A 23,569-nucleotide genomic window follows, 5' to 3' on the forward strand; every position below is an offset into this window, starting at 1 on the left:
CCATGCTAGTTGGGGCACGTCTCCCAATTTCAAATCCTCTAGATTTCTGTTTGTTTTTTCCTCCATTGTTTTTCCCTTAATCATACTGATTTCTTCTTAAAGGCCATCCATCTAATCATATCCACAACAGTTTACTATATTCCTCATGGCTTTCTGGGTTTCCCAAGGGATGGGAAGTGCAAGTCCATGAAATCTCCTATCTACTTTTTTGGGGGGGGGCAAGCTAGTCCCTAGGGAGAAAAATTGTGTGAACTGGCCATTGGTGTAGAACATCTTCATACATCTGTGTGGTGGGTGAGATGAGGATGCGGTTGCTCCTCCATCCTACAAAGAGGACAGCTACAAAAAGTCTGGTCAGAGCTAGAGTTATATTTATCATTTGTTCCTGTGAAGTGCAGAAGTGGGCAAGCCATCCATTGGGATTGCTCACCTGAGTAATGGGAGAAGAATTATATTGATTGAGCAGGCCATGGTGGTTCGTATGTCAATCGCAATGAAGCCTGCAGATTTAAGGGGATCTATCTTCCCTGGGAAGCATGTTTTAAAAAGCTTGACACTTTGTGCAATCTAGCATATTCTGAAATTGCTGTCTGTGAACCTCGGAGATAAGTCATTTCCGGCAAAGATGGATAATGTTTCTGCATCCCAAGTGTAGAATGAAATCCACCAGAGAAGAGGTGGGTGTGGGAAGTGAAAGCAGTTCTTCAGTGCGACAGCAGAATTTTAATCAAAGGGCTTCCACCTCAACTGCCTTCAGTGCATGCTTGATTCACTCCAACGTCTGCTTGGCTACTGTGCTTCTACTCCCCCCCCCCCCGGTGTGGACCCATTTAGGCTGTGCACAGGTGTCAAGTGATGACTAATGACAGAACAGGATGCTCTCTGCATACAAGTGTACACAACTGCCTATTTTAAATACAAGGCAATTATATAATGAGGCTCTTTACAGGTATACCCCCCCCCGCCGCCGCCGCCCAACACATTGCAAAGCACCCAGTTAAGAAGTCTTCATTTGGAACAAATATATTTCATGAAAAAAGGAAAAATTAACAGCTCACTGATTCCTCCTTGTTTATGCACCTTCTTTTCTCAGAGAATCAAATCTAAAAGGGCAAAAGCCCTTCCCTTTCAGAATTCACAATGGCATAAAGCTATTTATCTGCGTCCCTCATGCAAAAGCAGTCAATAAATCTAATCAGCTATGTGTTTCTGAGAAAAAGAGTTGTCTCTTTAATTAAAGGTAACAGGTTTTATAAATGTTCTAACTGGCAATGCATGGATTTAAAGAGGCGCCTTTACATTTTGGAAATATACCACAGATCCGGTTACCATGGGTTCCGAACAATAGACAGCTGTCCCTACCAGGGGGAGAAACAGGAGGAACCTGCTATATATAGATGAAAGACTCTTGCAAGCTACTGCAGGGCCATTTTATGGGAAACAACACTACCAACTGTTCACATCTAGGGTTAAACTAGATGTGACCATGGCAGATAACTTGCGCTTTTCTGATGTCTCCCTCATTCACCTATAAGGTGGCCAAGTGGACAGGATCCTTCCTTAACAGAAAATTAACACATAAAAGAGGGATGCTGAACATTTCCTTTCCCTTTCCTCCCATCTCCTCCCCTCAAAACTTTACTCCAAGCAATTTACTCCCCTTTTCCAGCTCATGCCTAATATCCGAGATGGGAAGGGAGGGAAGGACTGAGGTGAGGTGAAGTGGGGGCTGGTTCAATGGTCTGCGCTTGATTTTGTCCTTCTCTGCTTCTTTTAGTAAAAGCAGCCATAGTGGCTGATTCAGCCACTAATATTCAGGGATTAAGATTTTTCCCCAGTGCTAGAAAACACTGCTAGTGGGGGGGGGGAGTCTTTTCAGCAAGGCGGGAAATGGCAAGTGGAAAGGGTTAATCTTGCTTCTACCCCGTGTCAAAGCCCCGACCAAGAATGGGCCCTCCACAACTGCTCTTAACCTTCATTTGATTGGTTTTTTTAAAGGAGAATCTCAAGGACAGGATTCAAAGGAATGTTTAAAATCATGTCTAACGTGATTTTAGTGCAACAGAACAGCTGTTCAGCACCAACGGTTTTTGGACAGCTCCTCAGCTTGTCAGGGAGGCATGTTTTTCCAAGCCTTCAAGAACCTGATTGAGATGCTCCTCTCTAAACTTAAAGACACATCCCTTCCCCACATGAGAGGATGCTTGTGCAAAACAGAAGGAGAGAGTGACTCACTCACCTGGGGACAGGGGAGAAGATGCTGTGTGCTCCTCTCCAGCCTCTCCCTGCATCAAACTGCAGACTTGAGCAAACTACCAATAAAACCTCATACCATTCTGAAGGAAGGCAACATTGCTAGGGCTAAATCCTGTTTTGCCTCTTTTTCTATTTCTTTCACAATTTTTTAACAAGCAAAGGAGAAAAGACAAGAGGGAATCTTTGAGCTGCCAGTCTGTCTTTGCAGCACCTTTTAAAATTTCTTTAAAATTTATATACTACTTGTAAGAAGAAACCTTCAAATTGGTTTACAAAAAAATGAACGAAGGAAATTATATATAAGAACAATAAAGAGTTATTTAAAATATTCAAAAATAGTTCAACACAACAATAAACTATAAACAGATTCAAACACATGTCAACCTTCTATATATCTGAGCAGGCTCATAACGAATGGCATGCATGCACATTTATCCTGAGCTTCTCATACCTTAGTTTCATTTATTAAGTTTGTACATTGTTTCCTACATAAAACATTGAGGCAATTTATCCTAGACAGGCATTTCAAACCATCCAGGTCCTGGAGCTAATACTATTAAATCTGAACAATAAATGCTTCCACAAAACTGAGGATGGAGACTAGAGTCAAAAACCTAAGGGTACAATCACAGACTCATTGGGCTGCAATGGCAGGAAGGGACCAGCATTTCAGCTTGTCTTATACCTCCTGTGGCAGAAGAATACAGCCTATGATAATCCAAATTTTACTCTGTCACCAGCAAAGAACAAAGGAATTGCAGCTTACTGTGCTCAAGGGGCTCAATAGCAGGAAATCTGTTTCATAATGCGAACACAAGCAGTTTAAAAACATTCAGCAGAAAGGAATGAAACAAGGACAATGGACTAAGTACCATTTAAGGCTAAACCTTGGAGCCTGAGCAAGTGATAACTTATATTTGGGCACAGCAGTTGCTATTTTCTGTCTGGGCTATAGTGTTTTATTTTCTATAAAGCATTTATTTCTGCTATACATTTTTAAAAGCAAAAAAAGGGCATGGTTTATGGCTTTGTGCATTCTTCAGTAGCACAAATGTACCCAGGATTCCTGTTTAATAACCTAGAAAACAATGGGATAATTCACAAGCACAACCCTCCAAAAAGTAAAAATAAAAAGAGCCGTACCTGGCATGCTGACATGGAGAAAACATGCAGGTGAGTCACAGGTCTAGTCAGCAATAAATCCCAGGATTAAGGTAGCAGACAATAATATTCTGGCTCATATACTGGTGAAAACCAACCTGGGTCATACCCAGATTCCTCCAGGTAGTGACACAAATGAACATAAGCAGCCAACTGTAAATCACACTTCAATGATATACAAAGAATACTTGTCCTTCCCCTCTCTTGCACAAACGCCTCACATTTTCTCAACCTCTTTACTTTTCTGCCACTTACCAACTTAACAATTGATCAGCTCTATTACAAAGTGCAAAGCAAATGGATTTGTCTGTACATAATAAGCAGGCTAGAAGCAATTGCATTTAGAGGGAAATTTGAAGCCTGAGCATTTGCTGCTAATAAAGTTATGTAAATTTCCACCATTAAGAAGCTGGCTGTTAAAGAGGGGGTTGGGGAGAGAAAGAGAGACTGGAATGTGGTCCCTTGATAATATCTCCATTAAAAGAAAAAAGGTATAATTATACCATCAACAGATCTTGGGGTCTTATATCTTCTTGGAAATCGCACCGCTTTTCATCTGTGCCTATAGGGAAGTCTTAATTTATCGAGAGACACAACGCTGACTGTAACAATCATATTCTACTCTCTCTCTCTCTCTCTCTCTGTGTGTGTGTGTTTTGTCTTCTCTTCAAGTTACTTAAGGCTCACTTACATTTGAAGTCCTCCCCCTCTCTCCCACTGGGCATAGGGCCTACTACCCAGGGTGCTTGCAGATTGGGTTGCTCTGGGATCTGTCAATCATTGCTCTTCCACTGTAAGCAACATAGAGAATTGCAGCTGACTTCCCACACTTCGGAGGGCTATAACATTTTTATGTGTGTGCATTCTGCTATGTTCTGTCCACAGTAGTGAGCATGACATGACAGCATGTGTGGGCATAAAAGAGAGCATTCACTTGACCATGTCCATTTTGAAGTCAATTTCTATCACTTTTTTTAATAAAAAAAATTCCCACCAAAGTGCTTTTTAATATTTCAGCACTTCTGTGCAGTTAAAAACAAAATGAAAAAGAAACACACTTTTTAAAAAAAAAATGGCATTGGCTGAAAAGGCAGCATGCTAGTTAAAATCAGTTTTTAAATTTGCTATGTGGCAAAAAAGAAAGAAAGAAAGGGAAATGAAAAAACTGGTTTAAAAAATGCATAGCTAAAATGAAAGGTAATTGTATCAAGTTGTATAGCCTACCTTCAGATGGTAGGCAAACCTGTCCAATATTTTTTATCACTGCACACATCAAAACCATGGCTCTTTAACAGAGAGAAGAGTAGCACTACGATGATCTACAGCTGTGGAAATTGAGCTTGGCACCACTGCGTAAACTCACTGCTTGGGGCCTGATCAGCAGCTCCAGTGGGTGGGTAGGTAAGAATCAGCAAGGGATGTGAGAGAGCATCAGTGGGCAATGTGTCAAGGCCCACTCCTGTTAAGCACCACCCCTGTTTGAGTTAGGGTTCTGCCCTTTTTATATTTTAATGGATTTTTTTGTATACTGAGAAAAGAGAAGACAAAGGAAGTCTATGACTTGACGATGAAGATACCACACAGGTTCCTCATACAAAGCATGCGACTAAAGCACAACTATTCCAAAGTATATGCTTCGTGTGAAATAGCCTTCAGTCTTTGATCCACATTAAAGATTGTATGTTCTGCCACAGTAAAATATGAAGAAAGCCTCCTCACATTGGAATCCATAGAGACTACACACCTGAGCTATGCTTCTAGCCTCCTTAAGCCACAGAGATGCTGCTTGAAAGACTGTTTTCTAAGCCTTTCCACAATAATTCCCAACTAGAACCCAACTTTATGAAACTTGCAAGGCACAGGCATGCACACATCCATATATTTACATTCTATACAAATGTAAACAAAGGAAATGCAACATCTTCATCAATTTCTGCATGAAAATGGGCAACGGTCACAAGAATTGCTTCCAGGATTGTGCCCGAAACAAAATTCTGACCTTGGAAAAATAGATTTAGGTATTACATTTCCTGCATTTTAAAATATCTTAAGCAGCAGGACTTCTCTTATGTTCTTATGAAACACAGTCAAGCCCGCTATCCAAACCTTGTTTATACAGTCCCCTTTCTTATCTGAATCTGCTACACTCGTCACAGGTGTTGATGCCTGTGGTTCCCTCTAAGGATGGCCTGCCTTTTATCAGAAAAGAGAAATGGCCCAAAGGGGTACCATTCTTTGCATTCTGCTCTTTCTCCATGGAATTCAGAGGGGCATACATGGAGATCATCACATTTTATCTTCACAAAAACTCTGTGAGGTGTGTTGCGCTTAGGGTTACATCATTTCCTCCTGTACTATATTCCTTTATTGTTTCAGAAGCTCCCTCTGTGTGGTGCATTTCACTCTCTTTAATATAATACAGAGGATTTCTATACTTAATTTTGGAATTGGAAGATATGTACTTAGCATAGCTGCAGTTTGTTCTTGTTCCACTGTATCCTTTGTGATGCCAATGCATGCATGTGACTGCATATGCATGATGCCCCCGAAAGCCAGTGATCTTGATGTGATTTTTAATTCTCTTCCCCTGCAGTGTTATACTGAAGAGTTGGGGTCCACCTGTGCAGTGGTAGACACCACACACAAAGAACCTGGCTACAACTTCTTGTATTCTTAAATCAGATGGTGAGGATTTCAGAATGATCTCTAGTTAGGCTGGAAAAGTGTCGTCCGGTGAGCTTCATGGCTAGGCTGGGATTTATTTATTTTTAAATGGCCATAAATCCAACAAACTACCCAGGAAACCACATGACTCGAAATGAATTTCAATACTTGCCCTAACACTGTTACTTTCTCCCCACCACACACAAGAGCAAGCTGGTGTAAGAGTAGGTTAAAGGGAAACATGGAGACAAACTTAGCATCCATACTGGTGACAACTTCACTTTTGCAAGGAACTCCAAACTGAATGCTGAATTAAGGGGAATTTAAAGAGTAGGGTTTTTTGGGGGGGGGGGATGAGTGCAGGTTTGTAAAGGAAAAACTCAGGGGTGGGGTCGACTCTGGAACATGCATATGTGCCCAATGGATCACAGCTAGTCATTGGACATAATGTTGGTGCTGTGATGTATCTGCCTTTGCTGTTTTTCACAAGCAGTGCACATGATGGCTTGTTTTGTGTGAATGATTGTGGTGAAGGTACATCCCGTATATTGTGGGAAGTGATTTAAAATTCAGAGCCTCGGCGCCTTTCTTGCTTTGTGGGGAGAAAAACAAGCCATGGAAATAAAAGGCTTTCATCTGCCAGAAGTAATTAAAATGCCTCACTTTGAAAGTTTGGTGTTTTCTTGCATATGAGCCACTCATTTCTGTAGTAGCATAATGAACCAAAGAAGCACAGACAAATACACACATCCTCTATAATTGCACAGGCCCCACACAAAAGAGGGACAGTCAAAGGTTTGCTGTGCACTTATTTTACTAAGTCTCAACAGACTGTGGCTTTTCTTGTTGACCTCTAGATGCCTGGAATAGAACTGCATTGTTGTGACTGTGCTGAAGAACAACCTTTTCTAGCTTGCCCCAGTTGAAAGGAAGAATTCTTATGCTTAGATTAAAAGGGGGGGGGTAGATTCTGTGTGGGCACTTATCAAATCTCTCCTCTCATTCTAACCAATTTCTGCTTTCCTTCTGCTAGTGTTACTAGAAATATTTGTTCAAGAGTGTTGGGGGAATGGGGTGGAGTACTTTGGAAATGCAAAGCAGGGAGTTAAAGGGCACGTGATCTTCTGTCACTCTAAAAGGAAAGCTACTGTTAACAGGAATATACAGACTCAGGGTCTGCCAACTCATTACTGTCCATTGACCGGCAGTGAGTCTCCTGGGTTTCAAGCTGGATTCTTTCCCAACCCTACCTGGAGATTTCAGGGAATGAAGCTGGGACTTCACCAGATACGCTATCACTGAGCAATGGCTCTTCCCTGAAATTCTGAGTGCAATTGTTCCCTTAACAGTGTCAGGAGATCATGCTGAAAAGGCAGAGGTTCACTTTTCATTGTCTCCCACACTTCCCACAACAAACGTGAGAAGCTATGAGAATTCTAGTTGTCATATCCTATCTGCGATGACCGGCTTGCACATGCAAGCTATGAAGTTGCCATCATCAAATGAGGATTGTTCCATTTATTTATTAAATTTACTGTATATCCCACCCTTCCTCCCAAAGGATGGTGGAGGAACTTCTTAGTTTCATCTATAACTCTGCTTTGCAGAGCCCAAATTGTTTGCATCTCCGTTCCAGTGGGATTGAGTTTTTGTCCTCTACTGCACAACACACAACCAGTGGCATCCATTTCCAACTGGGAACTCTCCACACTCAGCACAAAAGTTAGCAGCAAAGGAGTCTTGTCTGGAGCCTAACTGATTCAGCTTGACACTTGCACTCTCTTTCCCGGGAGCTGCAAATTGCTGATGATGTTACAACAATTCCTTTGCATGGTTTGCACCAGATAATCATGCACATTTCACCTCTTGGCTGTCAGGATGCATAAAACTGAAGCTAGCAAATACACTAAGAAATGCAAGGGAGTGTGTGTGTGTGTGTGTGTGTGTGTGTGTGTGTGTGTGATAAAACAATGAAAAAACAGGCATCTAGTTTAACCTACAGGAGTCAAGGTGGGAGCCAGACGTTTTGTCTTCTCATCATCACCAACTGAGTTCAAGGTTCCTGTATTCTTCCAGGCAGACATAAGAAAGAAATGCTAACTCTTCCCATAAGGCCTGACAGCTGGGACTCTATGATATTTGCATTAAATGATGCTACAGTCAAGTTAGGTTTTTGCATGCTCTGACCAAAAATGGTTGGGCAAATTAAAACAATTATGCAAATGTGTTTAAGCTGCAGTATTGAGCTTGTGGTGAAAGTGGTGGGGTGAATTAAACAAAAGAATTAGCTTGAGTTTTGGAGAGTACGCAACCTGTGTCTCTCCAGATGTGTCACTCCAGATGTTGTTGTATCCCAACTCCCCCAACAGGCTTTGAGTGTAGCACAGTACATCTCCTCAAATTCATGTTGAGAATGAGAACAGGGAAATGGGTCATGTAGCCAAGAATGCACTTTTGGGGGGAACAACCATGGAACCACAGAACAACACAGGATCAAATCACCGTACCCAGAGCAAAGAGTTCCAGAAGCTACAATGCTCCTTTATTTGCCTATAGCCCTGCCTCAACGTTCATTGGTGACAATAATTAAATACATAAACGGCCTTTAGTGCTACTAGGATTTTCTGAGTAATCTCTTCTTCTAAAGCCTTTGTTAGCTCCATAACCAGCTACCCTCCACCCTACTAACCGTTCTGTAGCTGCAATACACAGCAAGAAGCTGAGATGATTTGCAGGGAAGGCTCCACAAAGTGCTACAAAGCAATAAAAAATGTGCTGGTTTCACTGAATAGAAGGCCCTTCTCCTGCCCTTTACAAAAGGAGACGCTTCATGGATTTGTGCTGTGTTACAAAACAGGAGCATGCTGCAGTAAATTAAAAGAGGAGCAGAAGAAATTATGCTTTTTCAGATCCTCTACTGGTAGGAAACCACTTGCAACAGAGAGTGTACTGTCTGTTAGGTATGTGATTGGAAGCTGATGGTGCAGGAGATCTAAGTGCCCAACAAACATCAGAAACCAGTGCTGGAATGCAGAGGCCAAATCTCCTACTGTTCTGAGCATAAGAAAGGGCTTGAACTATGTGAAAGAGAATCACATTGAAAGAGCAGCTACTGCACATTTGTTAAACTGAAACCCCAATATGAGCTTGGCATAGACACAGGGGTTTAACTGTCCCCTTTATGTCCCTTAATCCATCTCCGCCGTTTTTCCATCTCCGCTGTATCAAGCAGTTGGTCCCTTACCTCTTTCGCCCTGATCTGGCCACAGTGATCCATGCGACGGTCACCTCCAGGCTTGATTATTGTAACTCGCTCTACGCGGGGCTGCCCTCGAAGCTGACCCAGAAAGTCCAGCGGGTGCAGAATGCCACGGCGAGGCTCCTTATGGGGTCCCGGCCGCGGGATCACATTCATCCAGTGCTTTACCAGCTGCACTGGCTCCCGGTGGAGTACAGGATCAGGTTTAAGCTGCTGGTTTTGACCTTTAAAGCCCTATGCGGCTTGGGACCCTCGTACCTACGGGACCGCCTCTCCTGGTATGTCCCGCGGAGGACCTTAAGGTCCACAAACAACAGTACTCTGGAGATCCCAAGCCATAAGGTGGCTAGATTGGCCTCTACTAGGGCCAGGGCCTTTTCAGTATTGGCCCCAACTTGGTGGAATGCTCTTTCACAGGAGACCAGGGCCCTGCGGGATTTGTCATCTTTCCGCAGGGCCTATAAGACAGAACTGTTCCACCTGGCCTTTGGGTTGGACTTAGTCTGACCCCTGTGTTTCCCTCCCTCATGGCTTGGATTTATGGACTACTTAAAATCAGGCTACATTTTAAATTTTAATACTGTACAAGTGGTGGCAGCGGCAACAGCTGTGTTGGCAGCGTGGCCCCTATTGTCAAAATATGGTTGAGAATGTTCAGCAGAAAAATATGTAAAGTGGCATTATTTTCAGATGTTTGTATGTATATGTGAAAAAAGAGGAAAGTCTCAGAAATTTTCACAGAGAAATTCCTTCTGAGAAATTCCATCTCAGTATTAGTCATACCAGGCGCTCTAGTTGGGGGACAGGGAGCCTTCTCTTGCAATATTCGACTGTGTTTCTTGTAACATTTACAGGGAAGCTAAGCACTCATTTTAAAAATTGCATTTTTGCGACAGCTAGGGCTGATAAGGGAGCATGCCATTCTGACTGAATCAATGGCTGTTAAATACTAATCAGCCTATCCCTGCTGTGATGTTGTTTGAGCTTTCTTGTTCTTAACCCCCACCAGCAGCAATCCCCACTAGTTAGGATAATTGCTTTCTGCAACTCAGTTTGAGCTGTAAGTAGGGATGAGCTGGAATGAGGAGGGTAATATCCGCTCACACCTTCAGCACTGATGAGAAATGCCCCACTATTGCAGCAAGATATGTTGTTGTTGTTTTGGGGGGGGGGTGCTGCTGCTGGAGGAGAGAATCACTGTGAAAGGGACAAACATGGCAGCCTATTAAGAAAGCATTGCCCCGAATAGGCTTCATTTGTCCTCACATTTCTGATTGGCTAGGATCACTCATGAGGTCAGTCCAAGAACCATGGCCTCCTCATGCTAAGCAGGAACGCTGCATTTTTACTTCCATTATGGAATAATTCTATGAAGGAGAAAGGAATCCCCAACTAAGAGGTAAAGTGGTGCAGCAGCAGATTGTGAAAAACGAGAGACCGAAAACAAACATGAAAAGGCCAAACGTTTTCAGTGACTTAGGGTCTGTTTTGCATCAAGGGCCCCCAAAATTGTGACTTTTTGACTTTTGACCTCCAAGTTGAAACGGGTGGAATTTTGGCACAACCCTAGGTATAAGCAGGCAATGAAATGGAGACAACTTTCCCAGTTTGAGGACCACATTCCCTTCTGAGAAATCTCCGAGGAGGGGAGGCACATGTCAGTAGGGCAAAAGGGGACAGAGCAATGGGTGTGAATTTACCTATGTACAGTAGGCTGGTTTCTACACCACAGATTTCCTTCCTCCATCCAGGCAAGCAAAGGGGATTATTAGAGCTCAAGGGGACAGTCTAACATAAACATTCAAGGAGGGTGTGAAGCATGGCCAGTGAGGGGCATGGTCGGGGGAACAGGACATGCACTCCCCAAGCCTGAGGTTCCCCACTGCTGTAATCTAAACATTATGATCACAATGAGCAAGAGCCATAGTCCAAAGACATGTTTCAAAACAAATGTCACTGTTCAGCTTCTATTTCATCAACAAACCCACCTCTGGAGCTCCTTCAAAGAGACTGTGATTTTCAGGCTATGGCCCAGAATGAAAAGGACTGCCAAAATATCTGCCCATTGGACCATCTCCCCCAGGGGGCCTCCCTTTAAGACGCGAGGGCTGAAAACGTCTCCTGATTCTTCTGTCAAGAAGCCAATGTGGATCAAAATCTAATGAGGGAGGGAGAAGGAGAGGGGGAGAGAGCAAGATATCAATGCTGTGTGTACAAGGGCAAAGCAAATATACAGAGCACATAGCAAAGTAAACTCTCAGGCTGAATCCACCTATAACATCCCATCAGCACAAGGACGTCCACTTTTGGCAACAAAACTTTCCCCATCTCCCCCTGCAATCTAAGCTAGGTTTCCTCTAACACTCCAGTACAGATTTGGGGAAGAGCAGGGAGGTTCATTGTGGAAGTGGAGTCCTTATAGGAGTCTTTATAATAATTTATAATAATAATAATTTATTATTTATACCCAGCCCATATGGCTGGGTTTCCCCAGCCACCCTGGGCGGCTCCCAACTGAATGTTAAAAACACAACACACCATCAAACATTAAAAACTTCCCTAAACAGGGCTGCCTTCACATGTCTTTTAAAAGTAAGATACTGTAGTTGCTTATTTCCTTGACATCTGGTGGGAGAGCGTTCCACAGGGCAGGTGCCACTACCGAGAAGGCCCTCTGCCTGGTTCCCTGTAACCTCGCTTCTCACAGTGAGGGAACCGCCAGAAGGCCCTTGGCGCTGGATGTCAGTGTCCAGGCTGAACGATGGGGGTGGAGACGCTCCTTCAGGTATACAGGACCGAGGCCGTTTAGGGCCTTAAAGGTCAGCACCAACATTTTGAATTGTGCTCGGAAACATACTGGGAGCCAATGCAGGTCTCTCAGGACCGGTGTTATATGGTCTTTGTACTGATGAGACGCTTCGGCTGGATACGGCCTCAGTCTTGCTGTGACTCTACCACACCCACAAATAACAAGTTGGTTCACAAGCAGCAGAACTTAATTTTGTACCTGTTTCTGATCTCTCTTTTTGTCTTCTAGCTTCTGCTCCAGTTTATGTGAAGCCCTCAGCCACTGCGTGGCCAAATGCCGAATCCTTTTCTTCATGAAGATCAAAGACTCTTTGCCACTGCCAATCAACTCCAGAAGGTAGGAGAGGTCTCTCTGAAAAGACGCCTAGGGAAACAACAACAGACTCTTCCTGTTAGCGCAAGGTCCATCTGAGCAATGGCCGCCTGAGCAAGGAGATCCTATGGTGCATGTAGGTTACACATGGGCAAAGTATGTTTCCTTTCCCTTCTCCATTTAAACAGGGCTGAAGACAGAGACCTAGCTGGGTGATCTTGCGCCCCTGGCAGAACCTTCCAGATTGTGCCTCCAACCCATGGACAAATTAGTTCTCCTTTCCACCTCTCCTACACACACCCCTCCACCCATTCAATTCACCCTCTATTAAAAACCTTTTCTTATGAGGCAATAATCTCATATTATTCATACACATATTTATGGACATATTTTTAGCCTATTTTGTGCCTCCCTCTCACTTGCGCCCCTGGTGGGGGCCCAGCTCTCCACCCCTTAGCTACGGCCCTGGCTTAAGATGCCTCATGATTGGAGCGAACACATTCAGACACCAAGGGCCAGCCAATATGTTCAGTGCCATCTTTAATATTAACTGTGATATAGGTACAGCTAATTTGTTGATTAAAGTAAATCAATTTTGATGTGCAACTAAATGCTGTAGTGTAGAGTGCTTCTATTCGTAGTTCCATCCATCCACCCATGATTCTTCCTTCTCCAAGATACCGCACTCAATTTCCTCTCCCCTGTGCATGTTGGGGAAGGAAGTGATGGGAGAATTTCCAGGGTGGATAGAATGGGCTTATACACTGTTTTCATGGGCTACCATTTTTCTAGGTATACTTGTTGCTTGAAGGGTTGACAACAGCCTTGTCCCCATACCCACTCCCCACTTCCTGTCCATCAGGCAGATGGAAGAGACTCCTGGGACCAACTTCCTGCAAACTTCCTGCAAACTTCCAACTTCCTGCAAACTACTGCTGCCACTCAGGGACGTGAACACCACACCCACTGGCACCAACACCTTACTGGGAGCAGTATGGCAGGGAGGAAAGAGGGCAATGTTGCACCAGGTCACAGAGTAGACTGAGGGATCATTACCCATTTCTCCTCAGCTCAGACAGGAACACCCTAGCCTGAGTGCGAGGCCTTGCCCCCCACATAGTCAACTCTTTGACATAACCACCACTGGACATGATCTTTCTCTCTTGCCCTTCCCATACTCGGCCAGGGACAGTAATCTTTTCTCTCACTGCTGCCTACTCCTGTAGTCTGAGAGCACTGAAACCAACCTGTTTCAGACAAAAACAAAAACAACCTTTGTCAAATAAGTGAGGATGTAACTTGACTAGCATGATTCAAGGCCTACAAGCTTCACCTGCGCTCTGGGTGGTGGCATTGTGGAAGATGCAGCCGCTGTCTGATTTCGCCAAGGCAGCACGGGGCAAAACCACTCGACTTCGCTGAGGTAGATGAGGAATGAGCACTCTGTGCCGTCCACACCAAAGAATGCATAGCAGGGGTCTGATGTCCACCTGGCTCTCATCCACTGAAAGGCAAAGGGGGGAGTTTTGGTTAGGTCAGCCTTTACACAAAGATGTAACAAACAGTGGAGCTTCTGAGTGCAATAAATGATATCAAGGATCATCAGATTAATTCTTGGATTTACACTAAGAGGCTAACATTTCTAGAGGTTGAGCTCATCTCTTTGGACTTTATCGGGGGTATTATGCATGAGTATTGGCAAATTATTGGCTTAATTTGAAGAATTAAGGTATTTATATGGCAGAAAGAGATCCTGTTAAAGGAAAGAAAGCAAAAGGATGCAGTGAAAAAACAGACTTTCAGACTAGGCAGGTGTAGTCAACAAAACAGCTCCTGAAATTTTTATTTGATTTTTCTTTAAAAAAAATTATTAAAAACCGCAGGTAGTTTACAGCATAAAAATACAAAAGGAGAACATTAAATACATAACAAAACAAAACAATAACCCCCCTGTTACGGGAGCTTAATTTGTTCAATAGAAACTGTGAAAACAATTCTGAGTAAGTATAGGAAATTCTCATAAGATTTGTTGGTGGCACCAATCTAAGGGACAAAATCATTGCAGAAAAGGATAAAGATCTGAAATATGTATATTTATTGATATATTTATAGAGCACATTTTCATTAAAAAAAATACAGCAAAGCTGTATACATGTATGTGTAGGCCAGGCATCCCCAAACTTCGGCCCTCCAGATGTTTTGGACTACAATTCCCATCATCCCTGACCACTGGTCCTCTTAGCTAGGGATCATGGGAGTTGTAGGCCAAAACATCTGGAGGGCCGCAGTTTGGGGATGCCTGGTGTAGGCTAATACACAATGGTATGCCACACATTTTATTCCCTTTCTTATACTGTATGTAAGTAAAATGACACATGCAAAGCAGCCCTAAGAAAATGATTTAATAAACTTACTATATTATTATTATTATTATTATTATTATTATTATTATTATTATTATTAGAATTTATATACTCCTCTATACCTGGAGGTCTCGGGGCGGTTCACCTCTTTAAATAGAATAGAATTTTTATTACCCAGTAAACTCATCTAAAGCTTTTATCTAAAAATGGATAGGAGATCCTGCCAAGGAGCTTACATTTTATCCGTTAGCTTAGATCTCACAAAGCTTATTTTGCTTATCACTGAGGTCTGTTATCACTGATCAGCACAGGTTGTGGAGGAATAAATAATATCACAGCACTTCAGATGAAAAATTGCCAGAACAAAAGCAAGCCGGCTGATAAGTGTAGAAAGTGCTTGATCCTTAACTGCAGTGGTTTTGCCCCACAGAGCGAAGCTAACACATGTATTCTTTCCCCCAGAAAAGCAGAGCTAGCCTCCCTCCTGATATTCTGGAAATGGCTCCACTGATGGAGGTTGTGGTCAAAAACTTATGGAGGCCACTGGGTTCAAGAAAGGCTGATCCCTGTGCTAAAGAGAAATAAATGTAGTGAGGTTCTCTAATCTCACAAGGTGATTTTGCATGCAAAGCAATAACCCAGGCTTCCAGTTCTCCGTGTAGATCTATCATCCTCCTTAATTGCTGGTGCCAGCCTCTTCCAAACTTAACTACACAAACGAAGCCACTCATGAGACAGCCCTCCACTCCCGATATGTAAAACACACCAATCATCCAGACAGGAGATCGAATTACTGCCTCCAGCAATTAAATTACACTTAAAATTTAACCCCGCCATGGAAGAGGATGGGAGAAAATGACCGCTATGTAGCTGGGACAATCTGAGTAATGCAACGGTTGTGTCTTGTTAATCTGGCGGTTAATTTATTTTGTCAAGCTGCAGGATGGGGGGCATGCAGGCTTAAATAATAGCTGAAGGGGTGCAGTGGGGGGAATGACTTCATGTTAATTTTACTGTTAAGCTAAATGGGTCGGTGCAGATAGAGCTGGACACAATTGCACTGCCCAGTCAAATGCCTGAGTTGTGTTCAAGTCAAGACAATGTGCTGCTCTAAGCAGAATGTGGTACTCAAAACCAGCATCAGGTTACAACACTTTGCTTGTTCCCCAGAGCAAAGATAACGCTTGAGATTAAAAACAAGCAAGACAATAAATCCATTGGTGCTTCCTTTGCATTTTGTTGCATATGAATAATTAACAGAGATATAAATGCTACATTAGTCCATGAATCATGCAAGGCAGGGCAACCTAGTTGCTCAGACTTCACACAAAGAAGGTGTGCATCCCCACTCTCTCTCTCTCAATGAATATTTCATAGAATGTAGAGTTGAAAGGTACCCCAAGGGTCATCTAGTCCAACCCCCTGCAATGCAGGAATCTCAGCTAAAGCATCCATGGCAGATGGCCATCCAACCTCTGCTTAAAAGCCTCCAAAGAAGGAGAGTGTGCAACACCTCTCATGTCTCTTTACAAGGCTAGACTAGAGGTCTTCTTTCCCCGAATTTAGGGCTGTGCAAAAATGTTTGATCTGAAAAGAGAGACACCCTGGCCACCTCATGTAAGAAAAGCACAATCTACTCATCCATCTCAACAAATCTGGTCCCTTGAAACTAATGAAGTTCTACCCACCCTACCTTTTGGGGGGAGGCATCTTCTTTTTGCCGTTACCCTCCTCCTTCAAATGACCAACATTAAATCTCCGAGAAGGTAGGGAGGCCTTCCTCAAGCTGGTGCCCTCCAGATGCTTCTGGACTCCAACTCCCATCAGCCCAGCCACCTTGGGCAATAGTCAGGGATGATGGGAGTTGACTCTCACCATCACAAGCAGGAAGAGCACTGTTGCAGTCAGGTCCTGCTTGTGGGCTTCCCGGTAGCCAATCAGAACCCTGTATGAGAAGAGGATTCTAGACTAGACGGGGCTTGATCTTCTTCTGTTCTTATCTGGTGGGGGGGGGGCAATATATAAAATCTAGGAGAATATCTTCCCTTAAAGTTCAGAGTTGACCTCTAGGGCCACAGCACACACACACACACTAAGTGGGACTGCCACATTTCCAGGTAGGCTTCAAAGAAATGAAGTTATTTCAATGGCTCTTAGTGTCCAAAAAGTACACATTAAATAAGAACAGTTATTTTTAAGCTTGCAAGCTTCTGCCTGCTTATAATGAGTACAGTCTCTTGTTGCAATAAACAGTAACTCCCTTAAGTTGTCCCTTACCCTCTCTGAGCACCATATTCACAGCCATAGTAGCTAAAGGGGGACTTCAGGACTGATTAAGCATAGTAAGGGAGACAGGGATCTTGAAAAGTCCACCCTGAGCCAGCAGGGTATTTGAGTGGGCAGCAGAGCTGGACAGGTCAGGTGCGTGTTGTCAGTTTGGAGCACAATCACTTGAGGGCAGGCGGCACCAGCTGCTCTTGATTTGTTCTCAACAAGAAATCTCCCTCTTCTAAGGAATAAGACACCATTCTGTTGTATCACTAAACCAAGAAGTTGTGTGCTAGAATTTTGTTTAGGTGGAACAAATCCTTATTCTTGGTGGGGTAGGGCAGCCACTGGTCCAACTCTGGATCATGGAAAACTTGACTTAACTATCACTGTTCATTTCCCCAGGTGATCTCTGAAACACTACCCTGGTAAAGAGAAAAATGCATTGAAAAGATGTTTTCTCACATCGTAATAATTTGGTTTACTGCTGCAGTGCTCGCTGGAACAGTGTGTGAACAAAAAAAAAGATTCCATCTTCTTTTAACTGTCATCCAAAGAGACACATTGCTTTCATTTCTACCTTTTTTTCTGTTCAGAGCATCAATCTGAAGCTACTTTACTCACCTCCACTTTCCCAGAGCAGTCAGGGTACTTGGCATCCCTGGGCACCTCACACTGGTCCCGTCTGCCTTCTATTGCTGTTGAGTACAATACACACATGGGAGTGGTTAGTTCTGAGCTCAGATTCTGGTACCAAAGGGAGCTTGCTAAGAATGCCAGCTTTCTTTTCTTTTCTGTTTTAAAGGAATAGAGTCGTGCTCACATTATTCAATCTGGGCTTCAGTTCCAAGAAACTGGGTCCTGTCTCTCCTCCCTCTGTCCCACAAAACACCCCACCATAGATCCTATCCAGGCACCAGAATCCAAGGACTGGCAACCCCAACCTTCCCTAAACAACATTATGTGCGAACAGCCTCCTATTCTAGCAAATCAGGAACTCACTTCTAGACTCACTGCTTAAACACTGGTGCATGCAGAAAGTCAAGACTATTTCTCATGGCATTATTTTTCTACAGCACTTTTCATTAGCTTTGATGCTGGGGTTAACATTGTGCATGGTTAGCAATGAGACACCTTTTTATTGAACTGCTAATTTGTATGCCACTTCCTATTTCAACAGAAGTCTCTAAGCAGTTTACAAAAAGCAATCAGTATAGGGAAGACAATACAAATTCCTCATTCAAAACCAAACAATCATAATGATTATTAATACTAATAATTCCACATTTTAAGTAACACAGTTAAATAAATATCACTAAACAACATACGTAACTAAAATGACCTAGAACCACACAAGACAATGTCATATTAAGCATCAAAATATATCATGGTCCATCAAAATGCTACAGAATTGCAATATATCGTCTCAAAAAAATCCTATTGTTGGCATCTGTCTGTCTCAGGCCAAACTGCTGGAGAATCACAGGGCTTGTTATGGCTGCAGAGACTGGTACAGATTTTTCCTCAAGGTTTACTCCCAAAGCCATTCTCACAAACGATTATAGCCGCAAGGCAGCAGGTGTTTAGGTCCAGAGTTTTCCATTTCCTAGATGGGCTATGTTCCCAGATTGATAAGCCTCATCTAGCCATCTCATCTCTCTCTCTCTCTCTCTCTCTCTCTCTCTCTCTCTCTCTCTCTCTATCTCTCTATCTCTCTATCTCTCTCTCTCTCTCTATATATATATATGTATATATGTGTGTGTGTGTGTGTGTGTGTGTGTGTATATATATATATATATATATATATATATATATATATATATATATATATATTGCAGCAGCAGCAGCAGCAACAACAACAACAACAACTCAGCAGCTGGGAAGGGAAGTTCAGGGATATTTTTATAAGTTAATAGTTTTTTAAGTTGTGTGTCTTTGTTTCTCAATTTGATCCTTTTACGTGGTTTTCTATGTTTTGTAGTATTTTATGCATTGTGATTTGCTGTTATTTTTATTGATTGTAGATTGGTAATTCTTTATTGTGGTTGATAAGCACGAACTGTTTAGTTATTATCTGTTGATGTTTAATTTTACCGTTTACTATTAGATACTGATTTATCTAATAGAGTCCCATGGACTGCAAGATGATCAAACCTATCCATCCTGAAGGAAATCAGCCCTGAGCGCTCACTGGAAGGACAGATCCTGAAGCTGAGGCTCCAATACTTTGGCCACCTCATGAGAAGAGAAGACTCCCTGGAAAAGACCCTGATGCTGGGAAAGATGGAGGGCTCAAGGAGAAGGGGATGACAGAGGATGAGATGGTTGGACAGTGTTCTTGAAGCCACCAACATGAGTCTGACCAAACTGCAGGAGGCAGTGGAAGACAGGAGTGCCTGGCGTGCTCTGGTCCATGGGGTCATGAAGAGTCAGACATGACTAAACAACTAAACAACAACAACAACAACAACTGATATATTGTTGAATGTTGCTTTGTTTGATATAAGTTGTCTATTTTAGTTATTGTGACTTTTATATTGGATCAGATTGTTACTATTAATGTTTGGTGTTTTATTATGTTTTTATGTGTTGGAAGCCACCCAGAGTGGCTGTGGAAACCCAGCCAGATGGGCGGGATATCAGGTGTGTTTGTGTGTGTGCAATAATCATTTTCCTGCACATTAACACCACATAGATCTAATTAAGGTCCTTTCCCCAGAGGGTAGCTTTTACGCTGCCCCAGAGAAGCTCATGGGACACAGGTATGGGGAAATTGTCCGGTTCTGAGATCAAGGACACTAGACAACCCCTGAGTTTAATAGTACAGTACTGTATCCAACTAACTCCCACTCAGAGTAGACCCACTGAAATTAATAGACTCATGTTAGTCATGTCCATGCATTTCAATGGGTCTCCTCTGAGTTGAACTAGCATTAGATACACACCCCATGTGTAAGAACTTCCTTCAGCCCAGGTGACTGTGTGTTCATGGAAAGATTTACATAGAGTATATAAAGGAACCCTACCCAGGGGGGCATTAAGAACAGGTTAGGATACTGGGCTCTGTGGAATAAATCACACTCAAAGCCTCATTGTTGGAAGTTGGAAGCAGCTTTTGCATGCTTCTATCCGTTGTTCAGAACCTAACCAAGGAATGATGACATTGGAAGGGGGCAGTTGAAAAAAAAATCGTATATATGCCACACTTCAATTTCCTATGATAATGAAAGCAAAATGGAAGTTAAAAAAAAGTGTTTCTTGGCATTGCTCTATTGTATGGTCTTACATTTCTTCTCAGATTACAGAGCATGCTAATGGTTGGCCAGCATTTTGCCTCCAGTCAAGCCCCCCCCCCAAAAAAACCCATTGTACCTAATGAGGCATGTGCGTGACTCTAAAGGAGCACATGAAAGCCCTTCAAAATACAGACATTTTCAAATTGCAGCAGAAAATTGTACAGGCAATCAGTCAAGTGCAGAACCATCTAATGAGACAAACAATAGCAACACCTACAGGCACAAAGCCCTTTCAGAGAAACTCAGAAGTAAAGCATGGAGTTCTGTCTTTGAAATAAACACCCAAACACCATGCCCAACAGTCCGAGTAAAAACTTGCTTACTCAGGTTTTAACCCCCAGGAACCAGAAGGCCATTATTCAGCTTCAGGCTGTATATCCACAACATCCCTGTGGGGCAGGGGTATCCATTCCCCAATGAACAACCTTCTAGAGACCACGTATTGGTGGTGTACAGAACAGTGAATGGACCAAGTGAACAGGCAGCAACAACAAAGGAAGGAACAGCAGAACCAGGAGGCTCCAGGGGTTGGCAGAGGGACCCTGAGTCAGGGTTGGGCTTTAACAGATGTCCAATGATGCCAGCCTTGGAGCCAGATGAACTGGAGTTTAAAAAGGGGGGAGCTGCTACTTCCTAGGCACTTAATCGTAGCACCGACCAAGCCCAGTTTGGGATAATGATCCATTATTCATACATGGGGAAAGCTAAAAGGAGCTGGCCACTGAGGGTGCTATAAACTATTTATAACATGCTCCATTTGTTTTCAAGCACAAATTGCAGAAGCCTATGCAATTATTCATGCCCTTAAAGTTAAACAAAGTCCTTTGGCACCCCAATTCTTCATTAGGAACCATAGCTGCAGATTAAAGACAAACATTTAACACTGATATTAGAACAGGAACAGGCAATATTTTATCGACTCCCTTGTACCTCTTTGGGTGTCAGGGAGAGAGGTGGCAGAAAAAGCCATTTGGCGCATTGAGCCACAGCTGGACAAAGAAAGATGAGCAAGAGAGTCAATATTTAATACTTTAGGGTCACAGCAGGAGAGCACAGTCAGGCAACCAGTCATAAAATGCTCTTGTATCTGCCACATTAATCATCATAATGAAATCCATTCGCAATTTCAAAAGATTTAGTCTTTGATCCAGGAAGGCAAAAGCTTCATTTTCAACATGGGTGTTGTCCGCACTTCAGCTTCCTGTTGCATCATCCTACAGAATGTTCAGCAGCAAATATTACACAGTGTCAGAAGGAGATAAAACATTTTTATTTTATCTACAGGGCCGACCCACCCATAAGGCAAGGTAAGGCAACTGCCTTGGGAGGCAGGATCCACAGGGGCAGCAGATCTGACCTCCAAAAAATGCATTGCCTGCTGCCACTGCCACTGCAATGGCAGCAACAGCTGCAGCACACTAATTGGAGGCTGGATTTGCCGCCTCCTTGGCAGCCAAAACACATTTACAGCAGCCTTTTGGTGAAAAGAAGGTGTTGCTGGTCTCCTCCCACCCTTGTTCCCAGTGTAGATCTTTAGTTCCCCTTTATTCCCAATTTTGATCAACACTCACCCCTTCTTCCCTGGCCGGAAAGAGAGGATTTTGTGGTTCACCTCAGGGCCCAAAATGTCTTGGGCCAGACCTGTTTATATAGCACCCTTAATGTGCATGGCACTTTACAACTAAAAGACAGGTCCCTGCCCTGAGGAGCCTACACAGGGCAGGCAGTCAAGCTGAGGGTGGGGGACCTGTGGGCCTCTGAATGTTGTTGAACTTCAGCTGCCATCTTCCCTGACCACTGGTGACTATTGCTGGCTTGGGCTAAAGGGAGTTGAAGTCCAACAAGAACTGGAGGGCTACAGGTCACTCATCCCTGCAATAGGGGGATAGAAGGAAGATGGAGACAATGGCAAATGAGAAATGATCCTTTCATGAACTTAGGCCTTGTTTAAACAGCGTAAACAGAATGCCCCCCAAGGGACAATAGAAAATCTCTATGAAATACGTTGTGGGAAGTAAATGCTGCAGTGACTCAAGAAGATGCAGACAAGGATTTGAGTTGTACAGTACTGCATTGCGAGTGGGTCAATTGAAATCGGTGACAGATTTTATCCAACACTATTTATTCATAAGGCAGGTGAATAAGCAAGAGAAGTATTTAATACTTTTCAGTTTGATGACAATGCAAATAATAAATGGTCATGTCTGGATTTGAAATATTGAATCTGAAGCACACTCAGAAGAAATATTAAACATGAAAGCTGCATATTCTTTATTAGAACTCGGAATGAAAGAGAAAGCACGAATAAGCGGATGAAATAGTGATTGCTTTAAAGTTGTTGGCACAAACCCGTGCATTTGGGGAGCTGAGTGAATCACTAAAAACTGCATAGTGTGATCAGGCAGGCAGAGATCCAGGTTTGCATGAGAGATTGGTTTAGTTCTCGAGCATGCCTTTGATATGACGCACAGAGCAGTAGAAGTGGCTACAAAGCAGCTGAGAGGACTAGCGGGGGGCACAGCTTAAAACAAGAGGCTGCCCTACAGTCCAAAGCTATCAGTAAGAAGGTGAGGCAGGCAGCCTCAGAACAAAAGATGCCCCTACTTACAAAAATCTTTTGAAAGAAAGAATACTGCGGGTAACAGTGTGTACTACAAGTACATCATCAGACAGTATTTGTAAAACATTCAAAGCACTGCAAGTTGAACCGTTTAATCATTAAAACACCAGATTTTCTTTTTAACACCCCACCTCAAAATACTTCTTGCATTCAGTAAATGCAATCAGAATTGCTAGTGTGTGTGTAAATAAAGTGACACAGCTGGAATTCGAGGCAGTATATTACTGAGTCTAAGGCCATGAATAAATTTTTAAATGGGGAACCTGGTGCTTCCAGCCAGATGTTGGAGTACAACTCCCAGCATTCCTGATGGTTGGCCGTTCTGACACGGGCTGATAGGAGCTGCAGTCCAACATCTGGGGGACCACCAGCTCCCTGCTGCTGACGTAAATGAAGGCAAGACACATTGTTAATAGAGAAAACCTAATGCTAAACTAGGCGCTGAACAAAACTAAGGGGAGAGGAAATGGCAGCGCTCCTAAAGGACCAAGGAAGGAAGAGACATTTTCAATGAGGTCGCTCAGGTGGCAATCAGGGTGGCCATGCTATGTGACTTCACAG

The 23,569-nt window shown here is 43.1% G+C and overlaps 1 protein-coding gene across 2 annotated transcripts in view; it reads right to left on the reverse strand.

Moving 5' to 3' along the window:
* The window catches only part of MGAT5B (alpha-1,6-mannosylglycoprotein 6-beta-N-acetylglucosaminyltransferase B), a 170,181-nt gene that overhangs the window by 46,678 nt on the left and 99,934 nt on the right, over positions 1-23,569 (reverse strand). For both annotated transcript variants that reach the window (XM_035107960.2, XM_035107959.2), the window contains exons 5-8: positions 17,717-17,790; positions 13,795-13,965; positions 12,348-12,512; positions 11,329-11,498 (exon numbers count right to left, since the gene is read on the reverse strand). In XM_035107960.2, coding sequence (XP_034963851.2) covers positions 11,329-11,498; positions 12,348-12,512; positions 13,795-13,965; positions 17,717-17,790 — 580 coding nt within the window. The remainder of the gene's footprint in view (positions 1-11,328; positions 11,499-12,347; positions 12,513-13,794; positions 13,966-17,716; positions 17,791-23,569) is intronic.

The sequence above is a fragment of the Zootoca vivipara genome, chromosome 2 (genome assembly GCF_963506605.1).
Source record: "Zootoca vivipara chromosome 2, rZooViv1.1, whole genome shotgun sequence".
NCBI lineage: Eukaryota > Metazoa > Chordata > Lepidosauria > Squamata > Lacertidae > Zootoca > Zootoca vivipara.